Genomic DNA, 19,739 nt, shown 5'->3' with positions numbered 1-19,739 from the left:
ATTCGCTGTCTCAGCATTTGCCGGAGGTACAATCACACATTCGTTTGAGCTACTGAGTGTGTTTTGCCCTCTGAGGGGGTGCCCATTCCCTCATACATCATTATTCATTCACGATGGCTCTGAGGTACATAGCAGTGGGGAGGGAAGAGCCACCGATGAATCAGAATTTAAATGATACGGAACTCCCTTAGTCCAAGCTGTCTGTACAGACTTTTGTAATGCTAAGCTGAGGTTGGAGTGGGGGACCTTGAGCTAATGACTCCCGAACCAGCAACACTGGTAAATCAGTGATGTTTAGGAACCATATTTTAGCTTTGTATTAGCTAAGTCAAAACTTCAATCTCCCTCTTGGCTCCAAGCTTGACTCACTAGGTCTCTCAGGAATTTCACCATTTATGCTAATAAACTTATTTTGGGGTCAGGAAAGTGACTTTAGTGGCATTATGACCAAAAGGGACAATGTGCCTGAACCCACACAGAGCAGAGGTGACAGTCTTGTACTTCCTGGAAGACAGCTCATCGCTGTGGCATATGCCGCCACTGGGCTCTAGAAGAGGTGGGCATCACTAAGGAACGGCATGGGCAGTTGGGTGTCCCACAAGCAGTACTAGCTACACTAAGAGGCATCGTTAGTATCAATCATTCTTTGGTGAGGCATCTTCAAGATCCCCATCAAAGGCGAGATTTTATATGTGACTTTAGGTCTTAAGTTCCTGCTGCAGGGAAGGGACCTCTTGGACTGTAAAACTGGAAGAGCGAACATTTTCAGACCACACAAGAAACTGGGCTAGAAAAGGGCTGAGGCAAGACACCCCCAGGGCAATTGGCTGGACTACCAGAAAGGATATTCCTGAGGGATCATGACTATAGCAAAAGTTACTGAGAGGGATCAGGAAACCAAGGAAGGATTTTCGAGGTCGTATAACTCATGTATTCACCAGAGACTGCTGTTCCTGGAACTGTCCATCATCGGCAGGGTCCATACAAGCCAACTGGAATATCTCCTGGGGAGAAAGTGGACTCATCGAAGGATATCCAGTCCTGCCACTCCTGAAAAGCAATGTCCAATCCAGAGGTAATGAGGGACAGTCATGTCATGGCTGCCACTAGCAATTCCCACCCCAGCAGAGCAATGCCCATTAGGCTTGACTGGCTTTTGTAAGTCTCTTAACTTAAAGCACTGGAAAAGACAGACTGGTGTTTTCGACCTGCATCCTGCCTTTGGAACCATTATTCTGCTGGGGATTACTGTATCTGCAACAAATGACATCATTTGTCACGCGCAGCCATATGGAAGACCAACGCTAGATTGTAAACCTGTTTCTGCTCAGTTTCCCCATTTGGCACAAAAAATACAGTAGTTTACACAGTGAACAGTTTGTTTCAATATTAAGCAGCCATGGTCTTTTAAAAAAATTTTCCTATTCACAGTAAGAATATGGTCTTATTTTGCCAATATCGCTGGCCAAACTAAACAATTCAGTCCAATTCCATTACCATTTATTGAAGGACTACTCTGTACCATACACTAAGTAGGATTTCAGATGTGGTGGTGAAAAAAGAGGACAGGGACAAAGTCCACCCGGGGTTTAGAGGTCTCCAAGTGAAAAGAAGGGAGAACTGGCACAGTAGGGTTGTTAATAAACCACTGTCTAGTACTTCCAGACACTCTTAACCTAATGGGATCCATCGGACTGGGTAGGAGAGCAAGAGGCAGCCAAGCTTTCTGGAGAATGTGGTGCCTGTTGCCAAATTATTGGCTGACTGCCACCAGTAATGGCAATAGCCACCATCTGACCTGCTCCAGAATACAGAGTGAGCTTCCAGGTTATGGGACTGGGGTCAGTGGCTCTCTCGGTGGTGGAGCTAGGAGGGAAGAGATGGGCTACCATCTCTTTTAAGTCTATTGCTAATGACTCTGCATCCAATGGAAAACTCAGGGCATGAGCAAGGATTGTCAATTACTTAAAAACAATCCATAGCTATGGTTTTTAGATTAAAGGGGAAGATCTGAATAGCAGAGAATCACCTAATCTGTCCCCTTCTGACAGTGAGAGCTTTTGCTGAGTTTTCACAGTATTTAAATGACGTTCCTAAATGTCTGTCATCTTTCTCACTGTGACGTTGCCTGAGAACCACTGGGAACAACATGAGCACAGTTAGTATAAGAATGGGTTCTCAGCTCTGCTCTACGGCCACACCTGTACTCTCGGCACTTAGGGAGGCCGAAGTGGGAGGATAGCTTGAGCTCAGGAGTTTGAGACCAACCTGGGCAACAGAGTGAGATCATGTCTCAGAAAGAAAGAAATGGGGTCCTTTTTGTCCTACAGAGAGTAGTTATAGACTCCTTAATAGAGGGAGAGGACCCTTGGAAACACCTGAATAAGTGGAACCCAGAGTAATCCACTTTGAAAACCTTGTCAAGCTGGGGGATACAGTCCAGAATTCTGAACAGCCTCCCTCACGATCCCCACCTCACTAGCCTCCTTTTGTACCACTTTCCCATTTGCTCCCTGCATTCCAGACACGCCAGCCATTTTTAGTTCATGGGATACGCTAGGCTTGTTTCTGCCTCAAGATTTTAATAGAGGCTACTCCAAGGGTGTAGAACACTTATCTCCAACTCCCTGTAAATTCTTGCCAGCACTTATCAGAACTGTAACTAAATAACTAAAAATGCAACTTTTCTTCTAATAATCCTCTGTTTAAGGTCTGGTTTTCCATCAGATTTGAGGGAATGACTATCTGTTATGTCCACCACTGTACCCCCAAATCAGCCTCTACTGAGCAATGCATGGCTCCAGAAACACAGATGGTTCTGAGGAACCAGCCTGCTGTTCCCCCCATGTCCCATTTTAGGAAATGTATTAACATGCACCCAAAGGCTTCACCCAGAATCCTTTGCTTCCTCCTTCCCCTTTAGTCCGTGTAGCAAATCAATCATCAAATCCTGTCTGGTCTAGTCTGACCATCTGTCTCCATCTCTATCCCACTAGTCCAAGCTACCATCACTGATAACGTACACAACTGCAGTAACCTACAAAATGGTGTTCCTGCCTCTAGAACTGCTCCCCTCCAATCCATTTAGTCTCTACTGAATTTAAAAAAGCACGCAACTGATCATATCATTCTGATGCATAAAACCCCACTATCCTAAGACAATATCCAACTTCTTTATCCTGCTTACAATGCCCCCAAAGTACTAGCCCCTGTGTATCTCTCCAAATCCACAACTTACACCTCCCCTGAGCTCTCCATGCTCCAACCATCATGACAGCCTTTGGGTTCCTTAAACTCACCATATTTTCTCTTACCACTCTTGAAGAGCTTGTCTTCAAGTCTCACTCAAATGTTACTTCCTCAGGAAGGCCTCTCTAAACCCTCGAACTGGATGAGCTGCTTCCTTGACATCACAACAGCCCACCCTTCAGCACTGTTTGCCTGTATTGCTCTTCTAATTTCTTCTTCCAGATTTGTCTCAGTGGGAACTTGTTCTCTGCTGTAGCCTCAGTGCCTGAGCCAGCTCTAGGGCCATATTGGCTCTTAATAGATATTGGTAAAAATCAGTGAGTAAATGGATCAATAAAAATATGGGAAAAAAGCCAAAGTGATTCTATAGTAGCAGTTAATTTGTATAGCAAATTGCTTTAGATAAAACAGAGACTGCAATTAAGGGGGTGATATCCCTCATTTCTAAGCCAAGGACTGGCAAAAAAAAAAAAAAAAAGGTGTAAACCCTTCCAGTGGAGAGGTCCCACTGTTCTGATCATACTTTCTTCCCTTCCTCTTACACAAGCAGAAAATAAATACTTGTTTTCTGTAGACAGGAGAATTTACATCCTGCACCTCATCACATCAAATTGTAAACAACAAGAAAAATAAACAATGGCTTTGACCTTGGTCTGACTCTGGTCCTTTTCTTCTTTTCCAAAGGTGTTGGACTTTGATCTCTGAAAACAGTGCTTTTCAAAAACAGATCTCCAGCACCACAGACAGAAAGCAATCAATGATCTGAGCAATTCCAAATGGCTCCAACAGAGGTCTCATTCTCAAGCCCTGGGTATCACTCCCCTGATAATTAAGTTATACCATTTAGTGATTTCTGCTTTGTAAGAACTGGGACTTTGTTAAACCCAATCACAAAAGCTCCCTGACATTGAGTACAAAGACTCATGTTCTTTGGGTACTCACTAAATGCTTGCTGATGATCAAAAGATAATAAGATACATATGCTATATAGTAGATAAATTGAGGCTAAGGTTTATCACTCAGAAGGATAAGAAAATTCCTTAATTTGGATTTTACTTCCACTTCTATTATAGAAAAAGGTCCCTTTTGTTCATTAAAGAAAACATGGTATAGTGAAAACACTCTGGGGTCAGAAATAACTGACTTAAATTCCAATTCCACATTCTACTAGCCGTATGACTTTGGGCAATGTAGTTAACCTCAGTTAGTATCCAGTTCCTTCATGTGTAAGGTGATATTAATATATACCTCCAGGGTATAGTAGGCTGCTGGAGTGGGAATCAAGTGAGATCCTGCAAATAGTGTCTAGAAGTGTCAACCTCAGGGAAAGCAGTAACTGCTGGTTCTCTTCCCCTCTTACACTCAGCCAGCATGACACCCGTGAGGGAGGCTCTATCTTCCAGCGGGACACTAGATCCATGGGGAAGCGATAACCAAGAATTAGATAGGAGATGAGATGATTCTTCACAACAGAACTACAACTAAGACCCAAGTGGATTAACAGACAAGTCAAACTCCCTTCTTCTATTGTTCACGATGATCAGTGTCTGAGGCTAACCACAGTGCTAAGCGTGCTTAGTCTGTTTTTCTCTTACTCCTGCTGAAAATCATTTTAAGATATCCAACTTCAGAAAAAGGATCACTCAAGCTCAGAGTATTCTTTCTTAGGCCCTTCTGAGCAGTGAGTTTTGGGGTCTGCACAATGGCATGGGTGACAGATGGCAAGCAGCTGTGCCAGAGACGTTTTGGTGCTACTCACAGGCCTGAAACGGTGTCCTGCTGGAGGTAAGGCAGGGCTTTGGCATTAGCAATAATCTCCTGAGGCAGAGATGAGGGCTCCATGCGCTGGAACATGGGGGCATTTTTCTGGGTAAAAAAAAAAAAAAAAAGGAGAAGAAAATTCCAGTGACTGCAGAGTTTGCTGTGGGGAAAATAGTTTACATGGATAATACAGGCACATAACTTACTCTCTGTGTGACTACTTTAAACTTCGATCCACTGGGTTTCTAATTCCACATCACTAGCAAGTTCTTGGGCCTGCACCCATTACTGCTGCTTCTAAGTCCCTGCAGGGCACTAGGCCCCAGGAATGCACAGGCCTATCCCCTCCTGGAACTCCTCACGGCCCACCCACTCAGCATGCTGGCATGGACCTTCACCTGTTCCTCCAGCTGCTGCCTCTGCTTCTTCACCTTACTCTGCTTATAGTAGTCCATGATCATCATTGCTGCATAGATTTTGCCCACAGTCAGGTCAGAGGCTAAAAACACAAACGTGGCATGATAGTGAAGAGCGGGAAGATGACCAGAGAGACTGAGGAACCTCTAAGATTTGTTACCCACTCTCTGCAACAGGTCTGCACTCTCAGTTACCCATTCATCCAACCTATGGTGAGGGCCCCCATGGTGCCAGGCTCTAAGGATACAGAGTGCATAGGTCTCCTGATCTGTCCTCGGGGGCTTGCATGCCCACCTAGTGATGGTTATGATAGGAGGATAGGCAATACATGAATAAGCATCACACCTACCATCCTAAATCTCTACAGCTAAGTGACAACATCCTTTCCCCCATGAGGCTTTGCTGAGCGGTATCATGTGGAGGAAGAGAGCTATACACCCAGGCAGTCTCATCCACAGCCACTGTGACCTATCTTAAAGAACATGTTTTCAATTAATAATGACCAAAGGGACTTAAGGGTAAAAGGGCAAACTCTCCTTATCTCTTTGATCGCTCTTGGTCTCCCCAGAAGATGTGGCCTTCACATACTGGGCCCACAGTGACAAGGATATCCAGGAGAAGACCCGAACCTTTGGGCATGGGCACAAGCAGATCCAGCATCTTCTGGGATAGGTGAGGCCAGATGGCTAGGGTCTCCTTCTGTAGCTCCGAGTCTAGCTGCTGCCTATCTGCACCACCTAGAAGAAGATACATTACTAGTAAATAGATCAGAACAGACCCAGAAATAACAAGGACTGAGGGAGGAGGTGGGGGTAGAAGCTGAATCAGCAGGGGACCTCATATTCTAAGAGGAAATCTTGGCACTTAGTGATGGTGGATCTCGCAAAACCAGGCCTTTCTGCTGAAGAAGCAGAACACATTTTGGCTCCTGTTTTCAGTGACTCAGGGATATCCTGCCAAGAGATCTGAGGCCCTGAGACTAACAGCAGCTTCCTCATTCATTCTGAAAGCCTCCCAGGTGCTCAATATATCAGAGGAGAAAATAAAAATAGCCACAGGTACACTCCTCTGCCTTCTTATCTATACATCAATCCTTCCAGCAACCCTAACTCCATAGTCTGAGTGACCTCATCTTACAAAGATTTAGATCAGGCAAGAACAGAGAGGCCAAAGGTCCAACTGGAAGTAGGAGTAAACCTGTTCTCTCCTAAATCAATGATTCGAAATCAAGAGGAATAAAATACTACCATGGCCTCTATGGCAGCACCTTCTGCTACAGAAGCCTCTCAAGGCTTCAAAGAAAATAAACCGTATGTGGAAAAGGAGGATAAAATTAACCTTTGGTCAATAAATATTTCTAGAATACATATTATAAGCCAGACACTGAAGAACATACACTTTTAACTCTGAAAGAAGCCCCAGAGATGATCAAACCATTCATTGTACCAGAAGGGAATGGCAAATACTAGTTAGTTATTGAGTCAGATACTCGATGTTCAGATGACTGCACTGTTGTGCTCTTAGCCGGATGGATGATAGTTCAAATATCTCCGTCCTGTGCCACCTGCATGAGTTGTTCCAGAATTCCTCCTTCCCCGCTCCCTTCCGAAGCTTACCTTTGGCAATTTTAATGTCCAGAGCTGTCCGGATCAGAGCCATAAGCGTGGAGGTGAAGTGAACTGTCATGTCCTCAGCTACTGGCATGTTCATCAGGACCAGCCTCTGTGTGGAAGAGAAAAAAGAAAGAGCAGGCAAAAAAAAAAAAAAAAAAAAAAGACACCTCAGTGAGAAAGGAAGGAAAGGCTAGAGGTCAAATGCACAGACAAAAAAGAAGGGCAAGGATCCCCATCCCCTGCCCCAGTCCTTCTCTCCCTGCTTCTCACTTAAGGCTCATTTGATGCTGGTTTTTTTTTTCCCCCACTGAGGGAATGATGCCAAATTCCAAAGGGAAGGAGCTTCCCTAATCATTCTGTAGGGCTCCCCCATGGAGTCCTAAGAATGTCTTTGAAGGAGATGGGAAATGATATCTAAAAGAAGAGGCTCAAGGAAAGGAGTCAGCTCTGGGAGGTGGCTCCTTTCCCTGTTCAAGGCTGCTCCATATTTCCACTTGTCCCATGAATACCCCTAGAAACTCACATGGAAATATAGTGAGAAATGAGATTTTGCTTTGCTTATCTGACTTGAAAGATGCATCCTGGTGCCCCCTTTTTGAGTCTTTAATAGATGAAATTTGCCAGCACATGACCGAACATGCATAAGTCCAACTTATCTAAAGGGTGAGGTGGAGCAGGATGGATAAGGAGGAGAGTGCAAACAGGCTCTGGGGTAGGAGGATGGAGAGAGCAGAGGAAAGAACAAGAGAAGGGTGGCTCAGGCAGGAGCAGAGTGGGCAGGCCTTGTTCCCCTCACCCAAAGAAAGGGATCACACTGAAATGGCCAAATCCACTTTCCAGAGAGTATCTTGCTTTTGGAGTTCTTTAACTTTTCCTCCAATCCCTGCTCCCCTTCTCCCACCAAGCTTCATCCCGGAAGTACAAATTCAAGGCCACATTCCACCACCTGGTACTTTTGGATGTGGCCATCGTGAGCAAAAAGGATGCCAGCCCCTAAGCTGTGTACGAGGAGCCATGTACTGGGGGAATGAGGGTGCCTAAGAGCCATGTTCCAGTGAGATGCTCTGTGGAGCCATACAACTTGAGGTGGCAGCAGGAGAAGGTCCTCTGGCAGAACCACCAGCCTGGCAGGGAGGGAAGTACCTCTTCGCAAAGAAGGGTCTCTAGGGTTCCACTGTGGCATCCTGCCTAAAGCTGATGCCACAGGGTGTCTTAGAGTGGAAAGCCAGTTTGTTTGGATTTGAGTTCCATCTCTCTCCCACATTTTTTAAATTCTAGAGAAGTGGAAGCATTACTATGATGTGTTCCTAGGTGAATAAAAGAGCTCCAGAATTCTGGGTCAGTCTAAACAGCAAAGGGGAACTAACCGTAACTATTACCAATGGGTGGCAAAACAACTCATGTCCAAAAGCTATGAGCACCCTGATGGCAAGTGACTCCCAGTGCACAATCATCTCAAAGTGTCAAGCCACGGTGGAATCCACCCATAACTCCAGGGCCAGGCCCCATAACTATGTCATGCCTAAGGCAAATTTAACGCTGAATACAACTTATGCCCATTATTTCCCTTCTTTTCGAGTATTTCCAAGACAGTTGGGTAGCTGGGGTAAGGGGATGATACAGCCGCATTCCTCAGTTTATCACAGGATGGAAGACAGGTTCCTGTTTTCTTCTTATACCTAGAAGGAACCTATGCCATTCTTCTTATATCATGGGTGAAAACATTGGTTAAGAGTTTTCCTCACTCCCAAAAGTGTCTTAAGGAATTTTCTTTTCTCCTAACAATTCTATGTTCAAAGGAATTTCGGTGTGATTTCCTTAATTAATCTGATTGAAGATATTTCTTTGCATATGAGCACTGATAGCTGTTTTGCTGTAGGCTTCCTTCTTGCCCATCTATGCCATCCCACAGGCCACCACTCTGCCTCCTCTAAAAGGAAACACACCACTTAACACACTGCTTGTCAGGTAACTCACTCACAAGAAGCCACACAGTTGTAGAAACACAAAATATCACATAAAAAATCATGGTGAATAGTATTGAAAACCATTCCTTGAATCATCTCACAGGAACCTGCAGCCTCCTGGGAACCTTCCTGACTACTGAGCCTCATCATGCCTTTCCTTCTCAGTTCCCTCCTCCACCTCCCCAGCCTGGCTTCCTCCCCATGTTCTGGCCTCCCCACAACTAGATCCCATTTCCTGTTGGTCTCTAGCCCAGAACAAAGGAAGGGGTGGTCTACCTTATATGCCACTTTGGAGGGACATCTCTTGCCGAGGCCTAGCGGAGGTGACATGAGAGTCAGCATTTCATACATCTCAGTGTAATGGATGCGGCCACTGCTCATGGAGGGTGGTGAGTTAGGATGGGGTGGGTTAGCGGGGCAGGGGGGTGGCAGGGAAAGGAGAAGGAAGTGGGGAGAAGGATGCAGACAGGTGGGAGCGGAGAACAGGCATTCCCAGAGAGCAAAAACAAACAATACAGAAAACAGGAGAAGAAAAACAAAACAAAATGGACAAACGGGAAAAGAATAGGAAACCTGTTAATCAAGGCAAATCGTAGACATGACTCCATCCTGGTGCTGTTTATATCACGCCCCACACAGACCCGGGAACACGGGTGGCAACCTTCGGTCCCTCTGACTCTCTTCGGGAACGGTCACGGGGACTCATTTTCTCCTCGATTAGTACTCCCCTGGCTTCCCTGTTCACTTCATCCCTCCCCAGGACAACACAGCTTATTTTCAATTCCCAGGGCTGTGTGTGAGCGGTATAAACCAGATAGACGGTGCTCCAGCCATGGGTTGGAGTTTCTGACCCCGGCTGGGGCGCTGGCCTGGAAGTCAGGCTGTTCTCCTCTGAACCCACAGGTGGAACGTCGTGTATCCCCCCTCTGTGGTGTGTGTGCAGCAGGAGGCGGCATCTTGCGCTGAAGGTGGTGGGCTGTGCTTGCTGCTCAGAGTTGGCCCCGTTGCTTCCACCTGGCTCTGTGGACAAGACTGCTCTTTATTCCCCAGCATGTGCCAGGTCTGTGGCATGCTGGGGACAGAAGAAACAAAACCAGGAGGAGGAAGAGCATCTTGCATGCCATGCTGCCCTCCCCAGCTCTCCCACATGCGGCTGCGCGTTTCACCAGAGTGGAGTTTAAAGAGTCTCAGCTGAGGGAGCTGTCCAGCCTCCTGAGGATGGAATCACTATGTCACCATCCCAGGCCAGCTGTATCCCATTGTGCAGGCTGGCATCCTTCCTGAGCCTAGGTCTTCTTCCAGCCTCCTGGGCAGTGCTATGCCCCAGGGAACCTATGCGTCCCTCCACTTGCACCAGGAGAGTATTCCTTACTTAGCAGGCTTGGCCTTAGATAGGGGCTTAGTAGAGCCACTGGGATATAGAAAGTTCCCAGGGTATGGCGGAGTTGAACAGGGAGGTCTACTCACAATATCCTCAGTCTGACAAGAAGTGACTTGGAAATTATGACAGTGCCCTCAGATCCCTCACAAAAACCCATGGCAGGTCTAAGGCAGGGACTCTGCAGAGTAGCGCTTCATTCACTGTGATCTTCCCAGGCCCTCTGAGCTATTACTACCTTCTTCTACACAGCACCATATCCATGCCTCTCTTATATACTCTCACCTCTTGCCCTAATTCTTTGTTTCTCACCCCTTCTGTCCTATAGCTTTTGTAGTCATTCTGACCAAACCATTCAGAGGCTGGGAGGGTGAGATCACCAGGACCACACTCCATATATCACACAGGGGATGATGATGCTACTTTGCTAAAATGAGGCTTCTCTGTCCCCAGTGAAATGAAGCCAGAACTCTTTGCCAGATTAAAAACATTTATGCATTCTATAGAGAAAGGAGAGGTTCCTCTGGTTAACTGTGCAGACTAAGGCAGACCTGTGTGTGTGTCTGTGTGTACATGTACACACAAGCACATACATGAGTGTGTGCGTCTGAAGAAGAAAGTGATCACATTGGTCTTCATATGAAGTTCTTAACTCTTCTGCATTTTCCCCAAAATATCCCCTTCTGCTTACATAAGAGCTGCTGGTTCTGGAAGGGTTTGGACCTCTTTAAACTCAAAGGAAAGCAACATGAAGGTTCCCTCATGTGGCACAGTGGTGGTGGAGCAGAGGACAGAGAGGAAAGGTTAGATGTTGCATCCCACGGCAGGTCATGGCTGGGGACTGGGGGGCAAACCTTGCAAGCCACCCTGTAGGGGCAGTTCTCTCCCAGGCCCAGAGGTGGTGAGATCACCCGCACTAATTTGTACATGTCCTTGTACGGGATCCTGCCGCTGTAAAGGAAGCACACAGGTGGGTTAACAGGACGCTTGGAGGAGGCTGGGAAAGACAGGGCAGCTTGGCCACGAAGACGATGGCCGAAAGAGGTCAGAGCGGCAGCTTTCCCTGGGCCTGGCAAAGCCAGACCAGGAGAGACTGAAAACAGTCAGCACCAGAGAACCGTTACCTTGCCGAACTGCACTGCTGCAATTTTCTAAGGAAATCGGAGCCCAGCCAATGCCACAGGGAACTGCCTACTGACCAAGAGCACCCCGTGATACCTATCTGGCCCATACCTGGCCAGATGCAGACACAGCCCTGGCTCTAGCTAGGCTTCCAGCAACAAACACTGCCAATGCACAAAGGACTCGGACCGCTGTCCAGGGCAGACACCAGGCTGCCTTGAAGTGGACTGCAGAACTGTTTGCTTTCCACAGACACTGATTACAGTCAGTTACTCAGACCCGCTTGTCAGGGGCAGTGAGAAGTCGGCGGCTTTCTGCAGTCTGGAAGAGACACATTTCCCATTAGGCTAATTAGCAAGGAGCACAGTTGGCATGAGGGAAATCACAAAGGGCTTTGCTTCTCTTTAACAGATTTTTCTGCGTTCAGCTTGGGCAAGTCTTCTCTACTCAGTAGGAGCCTGCTAAGGTCTGTGTTCAGAGAGCAGCCAGGGAGGAAGCCATGGACATTGCCCCCCCCAGCCCCCTTCCTGTCACCCAGCCCACAGCAGCTTGTCTGGAGCCAGCCAGAATTATAGGAACCACATGACCTATCTTACCAACCCTTTTCCCAGGAGCCCCTAGACAGTTCTGGATTCCTATGGAAGGGACAGAATTAACGATGATGAATTTTCAGTGACCACAGCATCTTCTCTGTCAGGGGCCAGAAAAAGAAGCAACACCCAGGGGTTTGCAGGTCTGTATACATCCTGACACAGACCAGGGTTTCCACTGGAAATGATACACACAGCATCTTCACCTCTGTGCATTCAGTCCTTGCTGGCAGCCATGTGGAAGCTACTGCTTCAGTCCAGCTTCACTCTTTCTAGGCTTTTTGAGATTTCATGGTTAATTCCTCCTATTCTTTCAGAGAGCAGCTCATCAGTACCTCCAAGTCTCTCAATGCTTGAGAGGACGTAATTTAGCCAAATGTTCTTCCATTTTGCCTTAGTGAGATTGGGAAGCAGGTGGGTTGGGAGTGGCTATAGACTGATGTTTTTTGCAACTGGTATCAATCCTCCTTTTGAAGACATTGGCTCACATTACTTTTGTTAGTCTTCCTCGTCCATCTTATAAAGAAAGCCAACCAAACTCTAACTAGAATGACTTACACTGTGAATTTCAAAGCACAAAGAAGAGATTCTTTGTCTTTTTGCTCTTTCCCAGTCCTCATGTCTGAGTCTCATGATTCATCCTCATGGAACCATTTCTTCCCAGCAACTGGAATGAGTAGGGTGGAACATGTTTTATACACATTGCCTTTGGATGCCAAGATAAGTGAAACCACAGGAAGCTGGGGTTTCTGGGAGCCAAGGATACCTGAGTGAGCCCAGATGAACAATGGACTCTTTTGCTCACAGCTGGTTTCTCCTCTTGGGTGAGTAAAGAAGTCCCTTCTTAGGCTCCCAATCTCATAGATATCCATGGTTACAGGGGCCCATTTTCCAGACATTCCAAGTAGCATTCCTGTGTGGTTATCATCGATTGTAGTAACAGTTACACACATGATTTAATATCATCCTCACGACCATCTTGCAAGGTATGTAGGTATCACGGTTGCCATTTTACAGGTAAAGAAGCCCAGAGTGGCTACGTGACTTGTCCAAGGCCATGGAACCGAAGACACGCCGTCCTGGCTGCATCCTCCTCTAACACACTGCCCATCACTTTCTAAGAACTGTTTACTAGAGAGTAAGACCAAAAAGAAAAAAACTGTTGCTCAAACACTGTAGTAGGAATGGATTTAGGTAACTGTACCCTGTCATTAATTACTGAAGGAAAGAATTCTGATTCACCCTTCGTCTCTAAAACAGTAACTCAAGTTCAACAGCCTCACCAGAGGATAGATTTTTGGGAGAAGTCTCTGATCATGAAGGGGGTTCCAGGTGGAAGCAACTTGGTCCACGCCTGTGAAGGATAACATTCCTTGTATTTTTCAGAGGGGGGCCAGAATGGATAGAAGATTGGTGAGTTAAGACCCAAAAGCTAAAATGACCTGGAATAGAACATATCCTTTGGAGTCAGCATTCACAGAACTCTCCCCTTGTCCTCAATCATGAGGGCCAAAATGCTGCCTTTATACTCTAAAGCAGGGATTAGCAAACATTTTTGGCAATAAGTTTTTTAACATTATAGGTTGGTGCAAAAGTAATTGTGGTTTTTGCTGTTACCAAACTGTAATTACTTTGGCACCAGCCTAACATTTCTATAGTAAATACCTTAAAATTTGAGGGCCATACTGTCTCTGTCACAATCATTCACCTCTTCCTTGTAGTATGTAAACAGCCAGAGACAATACATAAATTAATGGTTGAGCTGTGTTCCAGTAAAACTTTATTTGCAAAAACAGACAGGGGGCTGAATTTCACCCATGGGATATAGTTTGCCAGTCCTTGCTCTAGAGCCTAGAAGGCACACCATCACTTTGGAACTACTAAACAGCAAAAGAGACAGTAAAGAGGTTAGCTTCTCCAATTCCTACCATTTAATTTAGTTCCATGTAGTAAAAATCCACAAATGTTTAACGGAGCAGTTGGAAGAAAAACTTGTTGGGTTTTTTAAAAAGAATAACTTGGGAGTTATATCCAACTGTATGTGTGAGAGGAATGAGAAAGAGGAAACACTCATAGTCACTGATCATGGTGGCCAGATGTCCAGCTGGCCAAAAATGCTTAACTGCCCTGGTAACAAAGAAGTCCCCTGATCATTGGCAGAAAAGGGAAAGATTATTAGAAATTCCTCTTGGGATTGAACTCAAGTAATCTAAGGTAAGGACTGGGTGATGAGACCAGCCCAGAAAGGGAAGAGCCTGTCACAAAAGGAAAGAGAGGGGAAAGGAGGAGACAGAAGACTGGTGACCAGCTTGATACCAGAGCCTCTTCCATGGGCCACAATCAAGAGGAATCTCCTTTCCTTCTGTAACGGGCAGGCATTTAGGTGGCTCCAATTCCAACCTCTTCCCTGGGAACTCCAGAGACCTTTGCTCTGGGCCCCGCTGGAGTGGCCAAGGGGCCTACGCACCATGCTGCTCGGTCATATTCTGCCCAGACGCGGACGAACTCATCCAAGTGGTGAGGCCCCAGGATGGAGGAGTCCCGAGTCAGGTACTCAAAGTTGTCCATGATGACGGCCACGAATAGGTTGAGCATCTGAAGAGCAAGGGGAAGAACAGGGGTCAGGAAAAACCCAAAGAAGAGCTCAGGAAGCAGAAAAACAGGCTTTAGGGAGAAGAAGAGAATCCAAAAGTTTGTAGGGCTGAAGTTCCTAGCTAAAGCACCACTGATCTTGCTATTCAACATGTTTTCATTATCTGTACCATACATTTCATTGTGTGGACATTCTTACATTTCTATGCTACTTCATATTTGCAGAGTACCCCACAGTCACTTTTATTATCCGTTCCATTTATTTAATTGTTACTGTGGCAGCAGAGGGAACAGCAGCAGCTACAACATTCTTGAGGGCTAGAGGAAGTCAAGGCCAGATGCCAACCTTCCCTCCCCAGCCTCCCCATTCATTCTTACTCCACAAAAGCAGCCCAAAGAAGAACTGTTAACGTGTCTTAGAGCTGACGGCATGGCCTACTGCTGTGATGACTTGAAGCTGTTGGTGGCTTTTAAGCAGCTTCTGAGTCCCTACTCACCCACTTAATTTGTTTAGCCAGCCTTTGCTGTGCACCTACTATGTTCCAGAGATTCGGGTGCCAGAGATGTGAGATAAGAAAGTCCTTGTCCAGAGGTATGTTCCCATGCCGAGCACAAGGCTTACAGCACAGCAGGGCTTCACTAGATGTGGTTACGTGAATGCTCTTCAAGACTGATTTGGTACTTAGGAGAGACTATGATGTAATGGAAACATACAAATGTTAAGAGCCATGAAAGAAGCATGTGCAGGTTACAGTGGGGACAGAAAGGAGCATGAAGGCAACTTCTGTCTGAAGAAAAAATGTATAAGAGGGTGGATGCTTGAGTACTGTTCACCAAATAGACATGGGCATGGAGGAGGGTGTTTTAGCGAAGGAGCCAGCACAGAGGTATGCAGGGATGGGGAATAGCCGGGCATCTGCAAGGAGGGTGGAGCAGCTGGATCCAGTGCCAGATCACAGAAGCCTCTCAGAAACGGAGCTAAAGAGTCTAGACCAGGACCGGTGAACTGGTCAGGTAGGAAATCTTTTAGGCTCTGCAGGCTGTGTGGCCTCTGCTGTAACTATTCAGTTTTGCTGTTGTAGCACCACAGACCGACCATTTGTATACAAATGAACACAGCTGCGTTCTGGTAAAGCTTTGTTTATGGACACTGAAATTTGAATTCCATGTAATTTCCACATGTCATGAAGCATCTTTCGTCTTTTCTTCCCTCAACCATTTAAGAATGTAAAAGCCATTATTTCATGGGCCACACAAAAACAGATGGTAAACCTGATTTGTCCCATGGGCTATAGTTTGCCAGCCGCTGATCTAGACTGTTCTCTAGGCAACAGGAAGTACTCAAGGGTGGGAAACCAAGGGAGGGTGTTGCGGTACTCCTGCATCGAGCAGGGGCAAGATGGCAGCACAGACTGGAGTAGAGAGTTAACAGAGGTGGAACCGACAGGAGCTGATGGCCACAGTCAACAGCACTGTCTCGTTTCCTGGCTGCCCCACACACTCATTCCCTTTATTTCTGGTCCAGGTTCTTGCCTGTTCCCAGTTAATGAGATTCAGTGGAACACCCCCCTGTGACCCAGGCCTCAACTAGTCACTAAATCCCATTTCCCTGGGCACAGTGGTCGGTGATCCCATCAAAACCAATAATATGGTATTGAACCTTCTGGGCAAGAGAGTTGTTTTTCCTGTCGCTCTTAAATGTATGAGAATGTGAGGTCTAGAGCTGCTACCACAGCCATCTTGAGACATGATACTTGTACTCACAGGGATGGAGCAGGGTGGAGGCAGAGATCTGTAAAGAGAGAGAAACCTGGACCGGATGATATCATCTGAGCCCCATATCAAGCCTGCTCTGCCCCAGGACTCCTCATTTATAGGAGCCTGTAAAATCTCACTTAAGCTGGACTTAGTTGGGCTTATTGTCTCTTATAAGTGAAAGGGTCCTGCCTGATAGATACCATCTCGCAGAACAGGAGTCTCTGTTGTGGAACCCCAGGTAAAGTGGCCAGGTGCACAGAGGTGCCAGATATGCAGACAGGGTGTACAGGATAAGGAGACAGTGTGGAGGAAGGACACGGTTAGAGTCTCTCTACAACACAGAGAGACAGCTGGTCACACCTAACAGACTCTTCTCTTCCTTCCTTTCTCCTGCTGCCTAGAGTATAAATGGATGGCTGGAGGTCTAGGTATCTTCTCTCCATGAGGATGAGGGACATACCACAGAGGTGATACAGCAGAAAGCAGGAGTGGGAGCCACCACAACCAGACTGCCTGCCTTCTTCCTGGCTTCACTGATGTGGACGGGAATCAGCATCCCTCCTAGCTAAGCTGCTGTTATTTGGAGATTTCTGTCTCAGGCACGTGAACCTAATCCCAACATGGGCCTATCATTCTGCCTCTGAGGTTGGAGCCACGGTGAATTTGTTCAACCACTGCCTGGGTTATAAAGGGTTTTCCATGTATCCACACATTTCTTTGGTACTGTTTTCAGGCTACTTATTATTAATGTTAACAAAAACTATTAGCGTTGTTACTGCTTTTCATTTGTACAGTCATTAAGAGTGCAGTGTGTGGAGTCACACCTATTACTTGTTTTTATGCTTGCTCCAACTCTCTGTGAGGCAGGTTTAATTACCACCACCCTTCAAGGACAGAATTCTTCGGATTCACGTTTGTATTCTTAGCTTCCAGCACGAGGCCTGGGGCACATCGTGGGGGCATCAGTAGAGCTCTGTGAAGTTTGAGTTGAGAAGCTGTGTGACTTGTCCAAGGTCACAAAGTCAGTCTCATATGGAGCTGAGACCTGAAAGCAGATCATCTCATCCTGAATATAGCCTCGTTAAAAATAACATTAATGTGAATTATGCAGCACCCTCTGTCTCAAAATTCCAAAAGTACCTTTATGGTCTCTAATTAATTTCAAGTTATATCTTTGGTTTCTTTTAAATATTTATTATGAAACACTTAAACCATGTAAGATAAAACTGAGATGTCCACATGCCCTTCTATCTGTTCCATTCCACCCTAGCAGTGAGCACCGACTCCTGGAAGCCGGAAGCTGTGAGCCGGTTTCACCCTTGACTACTGGTGACTGAGGGATGGGCCTTGCTGAGCGTGAACCTCACGATGGCCACTCAATAAAAATGGGCTGAAGACGTGAATCGACGGAAAACTCCCAGGATAGCATTATTGTAAATTTCAGGGGGGTTTTCTTTATACATTATACTTCCATATTGATACAGCTGTGTATTCTTTTTACTGAAAAACCTTTCACATTCATAAGAAGGAAGTGTATTAAAACATGTGGGTCAGTTCATTGTGTATATAATGCTCCCATTATTAAGTCATTTTTTTCTCCTATTTTATAGAGGCTATAAAAGGGAAAGTGTCTTGGCCAAGGCTAGTGGTGGAACAAAGCCAAGATGACTGCACGGGCTGCCCATGTCTCCCACTAGCCCGCTCCCTGCCACACTGACCTACAGGCAACACTTCATGGTCTCTCTGTAGCCCACCCCCTGCTCACTGGCGAGCCGGACATGTGGGAAGTTTCAGTCCCCTTGGGATCACTTGAAAGAGACAGTAAGGCCTGGACCTAAGACAATTAATGCACTTTTGGATGCATGGCCAGAAAGTGACCGCTTTTCAGTGGCATCACTGTTTCAGTTTTAGGTTTTTGTGCAGCCAGTGGTATTAGCAGTGAACCTGAGCTGAGGAATTTCAGAGTGACCAGAAACACTAAACTGACCCTTTTATTCATTGAGGCTGTTTATCCTTCTTTGTCTGATATGCAGGGCAAAAGTTTCTGGATGTGGGCATGCTGAGTCATGCTTTCTCCAAAAGAGACTTAAGAGGCACCTAGGGCTTCTCACCACTTTATAGGTGGGTGCTCCACCTCTCCTACTCAGTATTCACTGACATCCAAAGCAGTCAAGCAACCATATCTTTGCTCATCTATCAAGCTGGCCAATAATCATCAAATGTCATAACATTACAAGTTAAGAGAGAACCACATTTATTCCATTATCATCATTCTCCTCCTATCCATGCATTTTTCAAGGTACCTTTCCTCAAGCAGTTAAAGAGAAGATATTCATAGCCCTATTTACAAGATAAAGTACCCCAGGTATGACAAAGAAAGGATTTACTGAGTGTTCCCTGGTTCAACATGAAGCTCAATGCACTGAAATATGCTCACCTTTCCTTTCCACAACAATCTTTCCCTAGAAGCAGCAAAGACTTTTCTCAACCATTGAAAGTCACCCACCCAGGAGTCTGACAGGCACCCTAGTCTCCAAGAGTTGTCCACAGGAGGATCTAGCTCTTAACATGGGCGTGAGTGTGAGTGTGTGCATGGTGGGGGTGTGGAGAGAGGGGAAGAGGAGGGGAGGAAAGCATGAACATACACTGAAGCAAACATCTCCTATTTATCAGAAGGGTTGGGAGGAGGAAGGGATGGGCCACATCTCAAGGCAAGAGCACACCGTTGCTCACCAAGAAGGAGCAGAAGAAGATGAAGGAGACAAAGTACACGTAGGCCAGATCGGTGCCACAGCGCTCGTTCTCGTTCTGCCCTGATGGTGCGGTGGTGTCAGGCTCACAGCCCTTCTCCCCAAGGCAGGACAGCATGATCTCCTGCCAGGCCTCACCTGTGGCGCTCCTGAGCCCGAGAGACATCGTGGTTAGCAGGAGCGGGTCTGCAGATCCTATCACATGCTGGGTCCTCCTTCCCAACTCCCCCATCCCTTCTCTTGGCCTGGGCCCGACAGGCTCCCTTGTTACCCAGTTGATACTCTCTAGTGCTTTCCATGCAGAGATAAAGAGTGCCAGTGAGGTCTCTTTTGGGTTCTGCTACCCCATCCACTGCCTCTCCATCTTCTGCAGGGTGTCTGGTACTAGTTGTGGGATTCTCTAAGAGCCCACATAAACCTGGCTCTCCGAGGTTTCTGCCCTTAAGTGGAATTTGGTCTGCAGACTCTGTCCTCACATCCCCCCTCCCAAACCCTTGCAGGCCACAGTGAAGTTAAAATTTGCAAATTAACTGCTGAGCCAA

General features: G+C 46.4%; 1 protein-coding gene across 21 annotated transcripts in view; it reads right to left on the bottom strand.

Annotated features, from left to right (window-relative positions):
- CACNA1E (calcium voltage-gated channel subunit alpha1 E) overlaps positions 1-19,739 on the bottom strand; it is a 515,845-nt gene that overhangs the window by 13,785 nt on the left and 482,321 nt on the right. For 17 of the 21 annotated variants that reach the window (XM_054247624.2, XM_054247625.2, XM_054247623.2 and 14 more), the window contains 8 exons: positions 19,181-19,346; positions 14,565-14,692; positions 9,284-9,380; positions 7,044-7,149; positions 6,057-6,164; positions 5,409-5,509; positions 5,009-5,115; positions 939-1,050 (listed from right to left, as the gene is read on the bottom strand). In XM_054247624.2, coding sequence (XP_054103599.2) covers positions 939-1,050; positions 5,009-5,115; positions 5,409-5,509; positions 6,057-6,164; positions 7,044-7,149; positions 9,284-9,380; positions 14,565-14,692; positions 19,181-19,346 — 925 coding nt within the window. Of the gene's footprint in view, positions 1-938; positions 1,051-5,008; positions 5,116-5,408; positions 5,510-6,056; positions 6,165-7,043; positions 7,150-9,283; positions 9,381-11,239; positions 11,337-14,564; positions 14,693-19,180; positions 19,347-19,739 lie in introns of all 21 variants that reach the window. The other 4 variants (XM_054247616.2, XM_054247618.2, XM_054247628.2 and 1 more) reach the window with 1 other exon arrangement.

The sequence above is a fragment of the Callithrix jacchus genome, chromosome 18 (assembly GCF_049354715.1).
Source record: "Callithrix jacchus isolate 240 chromosome 18, calJac240_pri, whole genome shotgun sequence".
Lineage (NCBI taxonomy): Eukaryota > Metazoa > Chordata > Mammalia > Primates > Cebidae > Callithrix > Callithrix jacchus.
The sequence above is the reverse complement of the archived record's forward strand: the minus strand, read 5'-3'. Positions and strand labels throughout refer to the sequence as shown.